An 11,610-nucleotide genomic window follows, 5' to 3' on the forward strand; every position below is an offset into this window, starting at 1 on the left:
TGTTATTGATCCCTGCCCGAAAAATGGAAAAGGCAAGAGATAGGGTATCCGGCAGATGAATGGAAGGACATGTGGCTGCACTGGCGTTGGCCTGCATGCCCAGAGTTTTTTGGCCCTAAGGGTGCATACATACAGCCTGTGGACCAGATGTGAACATGCCAAGGAGAGAGCCAGTGCCAGCTTATCTTATGTCTTGCTTAATGCAATCCCTTGGAGGAGTGAACAGGCTCCGAGGGTTAAAAAAAAAAAAGTCCATTTGGCAAACTGTCAAGAAGATCAAATCACTTAAAATGTGAAGACTATCAAGGTGGACTTAAACTTCTCCAGAACAACGTCAAATGCTGGAAGATGGAGTGATGCCCCGAAGGCCCACGGGGGCAGCATCTGGAACTGAGGGGCCCTCCAGCTTTCCTCCTTGAAGAGTGCAGGGTTGGCTCTCGTCAAGTGTAACTCTCTCACCTGCCACCTGCTGACCCTGCCTCGCCCCTTCCTTCCTCTGGAGGGGCTCCTGGCTCTAGCAGTGGGGACAGGAATGGGTGCAGGCAGGTGTCACAGTTCTCGCAGGGCCTGGTGGAGAGGGACTGGGCTCCCCGAGTTGCTGAGGGACATGGAGCAGATGCCCATCATGCTGAGGGGAAGCCTGTGCTATTTCTCCCAGCCAAGAACACGAACACGAACACACACACACACACACACACACACACACACACATTTTGTGAGTAAACTTGTGCTTTGGGTACTTTGCCCAGGAGAGTGGGGGGCCTCACAGAGATTTAAACCTATAGAAATTCTACCTGTTGTTGCCTGTGAGCACTGCCCCTCCCCCCACATGCTGAGGCCATTGCTCTCCTTTCAGATGATTTCCAAAATCCCTGTTTCAGTGCACTTAGAAGAGGTACCCCTCACCCCCAACAACAGAGGGTTATTCTCCAGAGCCCATTCTTCACTAGCTGGGCTGCCTGCTCCTCCAGCTGCCACTCTCTTACCCTTCACTACGGCTGCCAGGAATGAAGAGGGGAGGGGGAAGACGTGGGTGGTGGCCGGAGGCAGGGCCAGGGGGAGAGCTGGGACCCTGCTGGCTCCAGCCTGAGGACTCTGTCCTGCCTCTTTCCCCTGTTGTTGGTGCTCCTGCTCGGTGCTGCCAGGTGAGTGCTGGGCAGAGAGCAGCTGGGCTGGCGCAGGGCCCTGGGGGTGGTGGGGGTGGGGCTGCCTGGGTGCTAGACTGGGATTCTCTAACTCAGATGTGCACGCCAGGGACCTGGGGGGTATTATTACAATTCAGATTTGATTTGCTAAGCCTGGATGCAGCCTGAGATTCTGGACTCCTGGTGATGCCAGGGCGTCCAGGGATCATATTTTGGGTAAAAGAATCTAGAACGTTTTCCAGGCCAGATAGGGTGACATGGGAGCAGTGAGCCGGGTCCAGTACTGCCCTAGGGGGACACCTCTTCCTCATGCCTTACTTGGCTGAGAGGGCTTCTGACACAATGGAATCCTGAAATTTTTCTCCCAAAGAATAGAGATGCTTAGAAAAATTCTTAGCAAAATCATGATGGAATTTAACAAACTTTTTTTTACATATTTGAAAATCCCCTCACACTCTGGGCTTTCCACCCCCCCCCCCCCCCAATCTTGAGCTCACGGGTATTGCTTCATCAACTAAAATCTCAACAGAGTTCAGATCCTGCCAACTCCTTCCCAAAAGATTTATTTTCAAACTATTTCTCCACTCTTAGAAACAGAGTGGTGTCCCTTCAGCTGAGCTTTGAAAACAATGCTAAGCCCTCAGCTCGCCTGGCCTGACTCTAGCTTGGGGGCTCTGGCCCCATGGGCAAAGCCGCAGATGTGTATGTGGGAGGCGGATGTGGGTCTCAAGAGAATGAAACAAGAGGGCTGGGGACGGCTGGAACAGATGGGGGAGACCACAGGGTCCCAAGAAAGCAGGGGATGAGGGTGGAGGAAGGCCTGTGTTTAGGCCGTTTTTTTTTTTTTTTTTTTTAAAGAAATTGCCTTTGGTCTGAAGACTTTGGGAGATGGAGCACAATTTTGTGTGAACCTTCCAGGAGGTGCTGGAATTTGTGCTGTTTGGTGGTAATAGCCACAGGGCGGAGGATCAGAAGGGTGCTCGGAGTTAGATATGGGAGCACCACACCAAGGGGTTCTCAGGCAAGTCCTTTTGTCCTGCTTTTTCCACTCCCTCCCTCCCAAATCTCTAAAGCTCTGTGGTGAGCTCTGGAGACCCCAGTTCTTAGAGCCTCTCAGGGGACGTTAGGTATCTGGCTATGGCTCTGGGGGTGGGCACAGGAGAGAAACAGAGATAGGGTCTCTGAGAATTACTCAAATTCCTGGGGTGCCTGGGTGGCTTAGTTGGTTGAGCGTCTGCCTTTGGTTCAGGTCATGATCCCAGGGTCCTGGGATCGAGCCCCACGCTGGGTTCCCTGCTCAGCGGAGAGTCTGCTTCTCCTCCCTCTGACCCTCCACCTCCCCTTGCTTGTGTTCTCTCTCTAATAAATAAGATCTTAAAAAAAAAAAAAGAATTACTTAAGTTCCCAACATTGGAATATGCCAAGCCTGCTATATGTTAAATCCCAGGTCTGCTGGGAATGTGCTGGAACTGCGTTTAGAGCGTGCTGGGCCTGCACTTTGAAGTGAGGTGAGGCTGAGAACCAGACTTGAGAATTTACCAAATTAGTCTTTCGTCTGGCAACGCTCCAGGAGAACCAGGGCAGAAGCCCCTGGAGCCCAGAGCTGCCTCCCCTAAGTGCAAGGACTTCCAACGCATCAGGCAGGGAGGGGCTGCAGGCTTCCTCACAGATGGGGCGACAGGGCTTGTGGAGGGAGGATGTGCGAGCAGCCTGCAAATGGGCTGATCATCATGTCCCACCAAATTAAAACCCTCTGAGGTGCTCCAGGACAGATGTCTTGCTTTACAGAGCTGGAGCGGTGACGGGCCAGTGCCACCGTAAGGCGGTGGTTCTCAACCAGGGGTGAATCTGACCCCAGGGGACATTCAGCCGTGTCTGGAGACATCTGGGGGTTGGAGGGGAGAAGTGTGCTCCTGGCATCCAGCAGACCAAGGCCAGGAACGCCACCAAACATCTCACGACGCACCCGAACAAAATGATCAGGCCCCAGATATCACTGGTGCCAAGGCTGAGACCCGGGGCCAGCACGGGAAGCTGACCTTCCTCCTGGTCCTCTGTGGAACTCAGGATCTCTCCAAGCAAAACTTAGTGAAACCTTTATGGAGAAACTGCTCTTTTTCCCAGGCACGTCACCAAGTGTTTTCTCATCCCAATAAACAAGCTAGTGATTTTGCTTTATTGTGGTCTTGATTTTTCAAATTAGGAAACAGATTTCCCTTAATCTATTTACCTTTTCTTATTTTCAATGATTCATTTTCTTCCACTGAATTCTGGAAGAATTACCTGGTGTGCTGGCCAGCACCACAATCTGATTTGCCTTCAAAGTGGATTTTCGTTGTGCTACTGGTGATCGTTCTCCTCCGTTTGTAGTGGGTTTAAACACTTAAATATCCATCGACTCTCATCTTCGAGGAGTCTCGGGAATGACGGGTTAAATCTCTATCTTCGGTCTGCCATCTTTAATCATGAGGCCAATTTTGTCTCTTTTTAAGGACTGAAAATAGAGTTCTTTTAAAAATTTTAACCCAATTTTATGGAGAAGAGTTTCCAGTGGCCTGATAATACTTCTGATTCTTCATAGTCTGTGATGGAGGTAGAAACATAGGGACTGAGAGGCAGGTAGGAGAGGTTCAAATTCTTGACACCTAGTGGGTCCAAATATGGATTCTCACAGTTGGTGGCTGGTGACATGGTTCTCTGGTCAATGAAGCTCTTTTAACAGTCCCTTGGAAGCAACTCAATCCATCCCTTCCTACTGCACAGAAGTGACCATTCTGCCTAAGCTCTGGCATAATGGCCTGTTCTTATCTATACAGGTGACCCTTGAACAACACAGATTTGAACCCTGCTGGTCCACTTACATGTGGATTTTTTTTTTTTTTTAAGTAATCTCTATGCCTAATGTGGGGCTCAAACTCATGACCCTGAGATCAAGAGTGGCATGCTCCATGGATTTAACCAGCCAGGTGCCCCAGCGGAATTTTTTTTTTTTTTTTTAAAGGAGTTGACAGCAACAGCCACGAGGCATTGATTTACAACTGCCCACGCCGTCTTCACGGGATTGAACGGAAGGCTGCTGGGGTAGGAGCTGAGCCCGCTGCCCCGAGTTCCCCGGGGAGGACTGCCGAGCACATCGGTAGCCGCCGGGGACCCTGGGCCGGGCAGGGCTGCAGATCGCGGCGTGTGCTGTTGGGGTGGTCAGGTCAAACACCTGGGTCTTGGGGCTGCGACAGGGCAGCCGGGGGCCTTGGGCTCCTCCCTGCCGGGCACGGACCCCCCCTCAAGGCAGCTTCCTGGAGGTGGGCACATTCGTGAGTGGCTGCAGCTGGCAGTGGCCACAGGCCGGCGGTGCACCTCCAGGCACGTGGGGCGGCTGTCCTGTGCTTCCGGGCTGCGGTGCCACCTGGCAGCTGCCTCCGTCCCTATCCTCCTGCCCATACATGGGTTTCTTTTTCAATATACATACGCTACTGTAAATGCATTTTCTCTTCCTTATGCTTTTCTCAGTAACATTTTCTTTTCTGTAGTTAATTTTTCCTGTAAGAATGCAGTATACGGTAGCCATAACATACAAAATGCATGTCAGCTGACTGTTTATGCTGTTGGTAAGGCTTTTGCTCAACAGAGGCTTAAATACTTAAGTTTTGGGGGGAAGTCAAAAGTTATATGCAGAGTTTTGACTGTGGAGGGGTCAGTGCCCCAACCCCCGTGCTGTTCAAGGGTCAACTGCTGTTTATAACACGAGGGCCCATTTAAACGGCCTTTGTGCGTCTTTCTGGGTATTTTAATCGGGAAGCTGATACGATACACGTCTCATTTGCTGCCGTGTCAAAAAGTTAGAAATCCAGGTTATTATTACCGGAGTTGAAAGGGAGACGCCTAAGCAAGTGCAGAGAGGAAACAAGGGTGGGTAAGTCCTTGACGCAGCTGGAGAGGCCCAAGGACGCAGGTCTGGGAGTGAGAGTGGCCTCGGGCAAGTGCAGAGTCACTTCTCTCTCTAAGATGCTACAGAAGGAAGCGGCGCAAGAGGGGGGGCTGCGCGGTTCCCCATCAAAGAGTCTCTAGTTTCCCTGTGGAATAAAAGGTTTGCAGGGTCTTCCGAGACTGAGGGGACACAGTGTAAGAGTCTGGGCTGCACAGGGATGGTGAGAAACAGCGGCTGCGCATTGAGGAGGGCTCCCTGTTGTGACAAAGGTAAAGACGGCCCACGGGCTTGCAGCAGGATGCTCCTCTGTCCTGAGAAGTGAGGGATTTCTGAAGTCTGTTCCTGACCATGGTCACCTCTCGCCATGCAGGCGAGGTGAGCCCAGGGAACGATGACAAAGCAGGGTGGAATTTCGAATTTCTATGCAGTCAGCTCTGGCTTTGCCCCACACCTCGTGACATTCCCTTAGTAGCTGCTGCTGGTTTTCCTTAAAACGTTCTCCTTTTCCAAAGCTGGCTGGGTCGAAAGAACACCAGACTAACACGGGCCTTGACACTCACTCTGTTCACCTGATCCACAGCGAGCCCCTACCCTAACCACAGCTCACTCTTACCCCCGCCATGGCAGCGGGGGCCAGACCCCCACACCCGCGAGCAGCTGAGGCTCGGCGCCAGAGAGACACGGAGGGCAAGAGAATGCATGTTCCCCCGGGTCAGCCCTGACTGTGTTCGGGCGCCAAGACAGTAGGTAGCCCCATCCGCTGGGGAAGCAACCGTCTTCGGAGGGCTCTGAACTCTGACTAGCCTTTAGGAAAGAGACAGAGAGAGGGAGGGCAGAGAGAGACACAGACAGAGCCTGGGCTTCTACCACATGGGACAGAACGGGCAGAAGAGAGCGCCAGTCCCACATCCACTCACTGTTTTACAGAGACGACTCCGTGACCTAGAATTAGGAGCCATCAGTCTCGGTGATAAATCAACCAGCTCCTTGGAGAGGAGCAAGAAGGCTCGCTTTCTCCATCCCTGGACTGACAGTGAAGAGGTGGCCTTGCCCTCCTCCCAAAGGACAGGGAGCAACACACCCACGCTCATTACTGTCCTCTGCTCCTCACAGGATGTGCGGCAGGTTCCTGAGGCAGCTCTTGGCTGAAGAGAGCAGGCACTCCACCGCTGCGGGGCGCCTCCTGCTGCCCGTGCTCCTGGGATTCCGCCTCGTGCTGCTGGCGGCCAGCGGGACGAGGATCTACGGCGATGAGCAGAGTGAATTTGTGTGTCACACTCAGCAGGCAGGCTGCAGGGCCGCCTGCTACGATGCCTTCCACCCCTTCTCCCTGCTGCACTTCTGGGCCTTCCAGGTCATCTTGGTGGCTGTGCCCAGTGCCCTCTACGTGGGTTTTACTCTGTACCATGTGATCTGGCAGTGGGAAGAATCAGGAAAGGTGAAGGAGGAGACGCCGATCCACCAAGGGGCGAAGAGCAGAGACACTGCAGGGGCGGGAAGCCCTAGGCTGCTCTGGGCCTATGTGGCTCAGCTGGGGGTGCGGCTGGTCCTTGAGGGGGCAGCCCTGGGGGTGCAGTACCATCTGTATGGGTTCAAGGTGCCCAGCTCCTTTGCATGTCGTCGGGAGCCTTGCCTTGGTAGCATAACCTGTTACCTGTCCCGCCCGTTCGAGAAGACCATCTTCCTAAAGACCATGTTTGGGGTCAGTGGGCTCTGTCTCTTGTTCACTCTTTTGGAGCTTGTGCTGCTGGGCCTGGGGAGATGGTGGAGGACCTGGAAGCACAAATCTCCTCCTTCTAACTCCTCCCCAACTTCAGAGAGCACCAAAAAACACAAGGAACCGACTGATCACTTCCCAGCGGTGGAAGCCAAAGAGCAGTTCCGAGAAGCAGGTGAGAAGGGCACTGATGTGCCTCCTTCTTCCTGCTTCTGATGTCTCTGTCCCCACGATCCCCCATGGCAGGTCCCCCTACCTCTGGGAGGTGCCACTCCCACGTGTTACAAAACAGAAAACCAGGTTCTAGGCAGACGTCTTCTGACCCCTGCTCCCAGCCCATCCCCCAACCCCCAACCCCAGCAGTTTGACGATTCCTTCCAGTGAACCAGGACCAGGGCGCTCAGTCAGTTGTACCTCCTGCCTTTCCACTTAGGCCTCTTCCTGCTTAGAAAACGTCTCAGCTCCTGCTTGATTCTCTCCTTTGCAGAGTTATGAAGCCACCTGCCCCACCTCTGAGGGAACCCTACGACTGGATCTTCTTCTGCACATCCAGTGAGTGGGGATTTACTTCCGTGACCAAGTAGAGGCCGTTGAAGCATCTCCAAGGGCCATGGCGGCCACACTGCCTGAAGCATTTCCCGGGAGGACTCCCGCTTGTGCCTTCCCTCCAGAATCTTCTGGTGTCAGCAGCACACTTTTCACAGGCTTGGTTCCAGGGTCAGCCAGCGGAGGCCTCCATAAAACTCTGCTTCTCCCGTCCTGCGCAATGAATACCACTGCGGTTGGCATTCCTGTTGCTGAATACAATCTTCCTGTCACGGTGACTCTACTTACCTCTCCTCTGTGGTTCCACATTCTCTGCTCCCCCCGGCTTCAAAGTCCTGTAACCTATGGATGTCCCAGCCCCACAGTGTTTGTCATATTCAGACCTCCCATGCATCTATAACCCGATGTCCTTTAACATTCAGATTTGATTTATTCAAACACCCGGCCACATCCTTTAGGTAGATTACTGTGAACTTGGAGGCTTATGTGCCTGGGGCCACTGCCAGCTCCGACTTCTGCTCAGTTCGTGATCTCCACTAGGCGCACAGCAGCTGTCCCCTTGTCTACAGCCTGGCAGCAACTCACATGAAGGGCCAAATTCCTATTTTAACTCATACCCCACATTTCCACCCAGAAAAGACAGGAGAGTTTTGCTGATTCAAGGGTAACAGGAAGAGAGTATGATCACGTCACAGTATGATTTGGCAGGTAATTTAAAGCTAAATATCAAGCTTCTCTGTTGAGTCTCTTCATCCCACCTGAGGGTGTCTCAGCCCCCCACCTTCCTGCGGAAACATCTTCCCCCCTCATTTCTTCCTAGCCCTCAAATTTACAACAAAGAGCAACTACCCGATTTTGTTTTCTCCTTCTGAATCCCAAATTATCCCTGGGTAAATCAGGACGGCTTGTTCCTCAGGAAAGACATTTGGTCTTCCAAGGCACCAACAACTAGAAAATCAATAATTTTTCTTTCTGCTACACAAGTGTTTTTATAAAAAATCCCTCATCTACTGTAACCAGAGAGAGTCCAGCCAAGTGACCAAGGATGAAAAAAAAAAAAAAAAAAAGCAAATGTCATCATTCAGAATTCCCTCTTGATAATCCTTTTAAAACAGCTTTATTGAGATACAGTTCACATCACATAATTCACCCAATAAAAGCATACTATTCTCACAGAGTTGTGCATTTATTAATATAATTAGGACATTTTCATCAACTTAAAAAGCAGCCCTACAACCCTTAGTTTTTACCCCCAAACCTCTGTGCCCCCCCAAACATAAGCAACCATTGATGACATACTTTCTCTCTCTATATATACATTTCTCTTTACATAGATTTTCCTATTCTGGACCTTTCATATACATGGAATCAATCATGCAATATGTGGTCTTTGTGACTGGCTTCTTTCTTGTAGCATAATGTTTTTGAAGTTTATGTTGTAGCACATATCAGGACTTCATTCCTATTTATGGTTTAATGATTTCATTGTATGGCTCACTACACAGTTTGGTCCATTTCTCAGTTGACGGACATTTGGACTGTTTCTACTTGTTGGCTATTATGAATAATGGTGCTATGAACATTCGGACACTAGTTTTTGTGTGGATATAGGTCTTCAACTCTCTTGGGTAAATATCGTATGAGTGGAATTGCTGGGGCATGTAGTAACTCTTTTTAACTGTTTTCCGCAGCAGCTGTACTATTTACGTTCCCAGCAGCAACGTATAAATGGGTTCCAATTTATCCACATCCTTGCCAACACTTGGTTATCTCCTTCCTACTTTCCTTCTTTTCTCTTTTCTTTCTTCTTTTTTTCCTTCCTTTTTTTTAAATTGAGGCCATCCTAGTGGGGTGAAGTGGTATCTCACTGTGGTATGATTCACATTTCCCTAATGATGTTGAGTATCTTTTCATGGGCTTATTAACTACTGCTATATTGTCTTTGCAAAAATGGCTACTAAGATCTTTTGCCCATTTTTTAATTGGGTTGTTTGTACCTCTGTTGTTGAGTTCTTTACATATTCTGGTTCTAGGTCCTTATCCAATATATGATTTTCAAATATTTTCGCCCATTCAGTGGGTTTCTTTCACTTCACTGATTGCGTCCGTTGATGCACAAGTTTTTATTTTGAGGAAATTCAATTTACCAATTTTTCTTTTGCTGCTTGTGATTTTGGTGTTATATTTAAGCAAGTGATACCTAATCCATGGCGGTGAAGATTGACACCTATGTTTCCTTTTAGGAGTTTTATGGTTTCAGCTTTACGTTTAGGTCTAATTGATTTTGAATTAATTTTTATATATGTTATAAGGGTTCAACTTCATTCTTGTGCATGTGGATTACCTAGTTGTCCCAACACCATTTGCTGAAAAGCCCATTTTTCTTCCATAGAATGATTTTCGGAATCCTTGTTGCAAATTCATTGCTTGTCAATGTATAGCACTATTTCTGGACTCTCAATTCTATTCCATCCATCTATATGTTTATCCCTATCCCAGTACCACGTTTTGATTGCTGAAGCTTTGTAATAAGGTTTGAAATTGGGAAGTGTGAATCCTCTTACTTTGTTCTTCTTTCTCAAGGTTGTTCGGCTATTTGGGGTCTCTTGAAATTCCATATGAATAAAACGGTGACTTAGCAGTTCTCAATATTTTCAGTGAAGAAGGAAGTCCATCTCAGGAGTATGGCAGGATAGAAACCATAAAGACCTTAAGGTGTCATGGGACTTTATGTTTGCCATTCAATACATAGGCAGACATACAGACACATACATGTTTGCATCACATTCATGGCAAAAATCAGTAACTGATGAGAGCACTTCTTCCTGCTTGGTCCATATTAAGACTCAGATTCCTTCTCAATACGGCATTCCGAGTTTCAAAGAAAATGCATTTATTTGTTGTATAAACATCTAAAAATGTAGATATTCTGTCGGACTTTTGTCAAAAACCCCAACACAGAGATCACAGGAACCCCCTTTTCACGTCATTTAATCGGACATGCAGTAACTACTTACTGAGCATATGATGGGAAAGGCAGTATCTGATATTGGGACACAAGAAGAATTTAAAATTTTCATTAATAAGAAAAGGAGTAAAGTGAGAAGTTAATAAAATGAAAAAATCCAATGAAGGGAAACAGATAATTTCCCGAATTAGACAAGCATATTGTTTGCTGAAAGTCTCAATGGATGTTTCTTGAGATAGCAAAATGGTTGCTGTTCAAGTTGGGTACCAAAAAGGATGTACCCATGCTTCCGAATCTTAACCCCACTTAAAAAAACTTATTTCCTTTCCACCCACTCTCTGGTCCCATCAGATTATTCATAATATCCTCCTTCAGACTCTTAGGGCTCCATTCTCCAGGCTTTGTCCTGGTCTCGACTCCTCAGGTAGGAGGGTCAGGAACTGCTCCAGCAGCTGGGGCTGAAGCTGCAGGATATGCTCCTTTCTAGCATCTTAGATAAGAGCCATTCAGTAGATCACCCGAGTTGGCTTAGAGCATCCCATACCCACAGACCTCCCGCGAGCTGAACCACCCAAGACACTGCTGGAAAGTCTCCTATCCAGGTAAGATCATTTAACCCTAGATTAACGTAACCCTGACGTAACTGTTAGAAAGCCCTATCTGCGCTGGGTGAGTATGACCCATGCTCTAAGAACGAGCTTCTTTTATGTTTGTCTCCTGTGTTTGGAAAGAAAGAGAGGGAAATCAAGGTGGCAGGGTGAACAGCCATCTCCCCACTAGCTCGTGGGGGCTAAACACTCCCTTTCCTGCTCCCTTCTCCGAATACTGGCTCTTCAATTCACCCAGCTCCTCCGACACCAGGAGAATACGGGGGCTTCGCGGGGGCAGTAAAAATCCTGCTTTTCCAAGAACTCAACTAGCCCTTGGGGTTGGAGACCGAGAACGAAGGCTGAATGAAAAGAACGGACTTAGGGAGAGCAAGCTTAACACGCCCAGCGCCTTCTTTGCCCCCCACCCCAGGCCCAGCTGCACAGATCCCTCTAGTTCTCCTGGCCCTCCAGGCCCTGGGGCCGCTGCAGGCCCAGAACGCCCGCCCCGGTTGCAGCTCGCCGAGGCCCGCCGAACTTAAGTCACCCGGACCGGCGAGCGGACGCGGACCTCACCTCTCCCGCCTGAAGGACAGGCCAGACTCGTTAGCGCCTCCCCGCTTTGCTCTTCCAGGGGCGGCTGGCGAGGGCTCCTCACGTCCTTTCTAGCCGTCCCGGAAAAAGTTCCGCATCTCTATTGTTGGCCGGAAGGGCAGTCCGCG

General features: G+C 49.6%; 2 protein-coding genes across 2 annotated transcripts in view; one reads left to right on the plus strand and one right to left on the minus strand.

Annotated features, from left to right (window-relative positions):
* Positions 1-11,602, minus strand: part of AZGP1 (alpha-2-glycoprotein 1, zinc-binding) — a 43,823-nt gene extending 32,221 nt beyond the window's left edge. The window contains exon 1 of the mRNA XM_057315223.1: positions 11,465-11,602. The gene's annotated coding sequence lies outside the window, so the exon portion shown is untranslated. The remainder of the gene's footprint in view (positions 1-11,464) is intronic.
* On the plus strand, positions 1,986-8,406 carry GJC3 (gap junction protein gamma 3). Its single transcript, XM_057315225.1, has 2 exons — positions 1,986-6,962; positions 7,275-8,406. Exons 1-2 carry the CDS (start codon positions 6,185-6,187, stop codon positions 7,280-7,282), a joined length of 786 nt encoding a protein of 261 aa, XP_057171208.1. The 5' UTR covers positions 1,986-6,184; the 3' UTR covers positions 7,283-8,406.
* Positions 11,603-11,610: the final 8 nt, after the last annotated feature.

Source organism: Ursus arctos, unplaced genomic scaffold (assembly GCF_023065955.2).
Source record: "Ursus arctos isolate Adak ecotype North America unplaced genomic scaffold, UrsArc2.0 scaffold_2, whole genome shotgun sequence".
NCBI lineage: Eukaryota > Metazoa > Chordata > Mammalia > Carnivora > Ursidae > Ursus > Ursus arctos.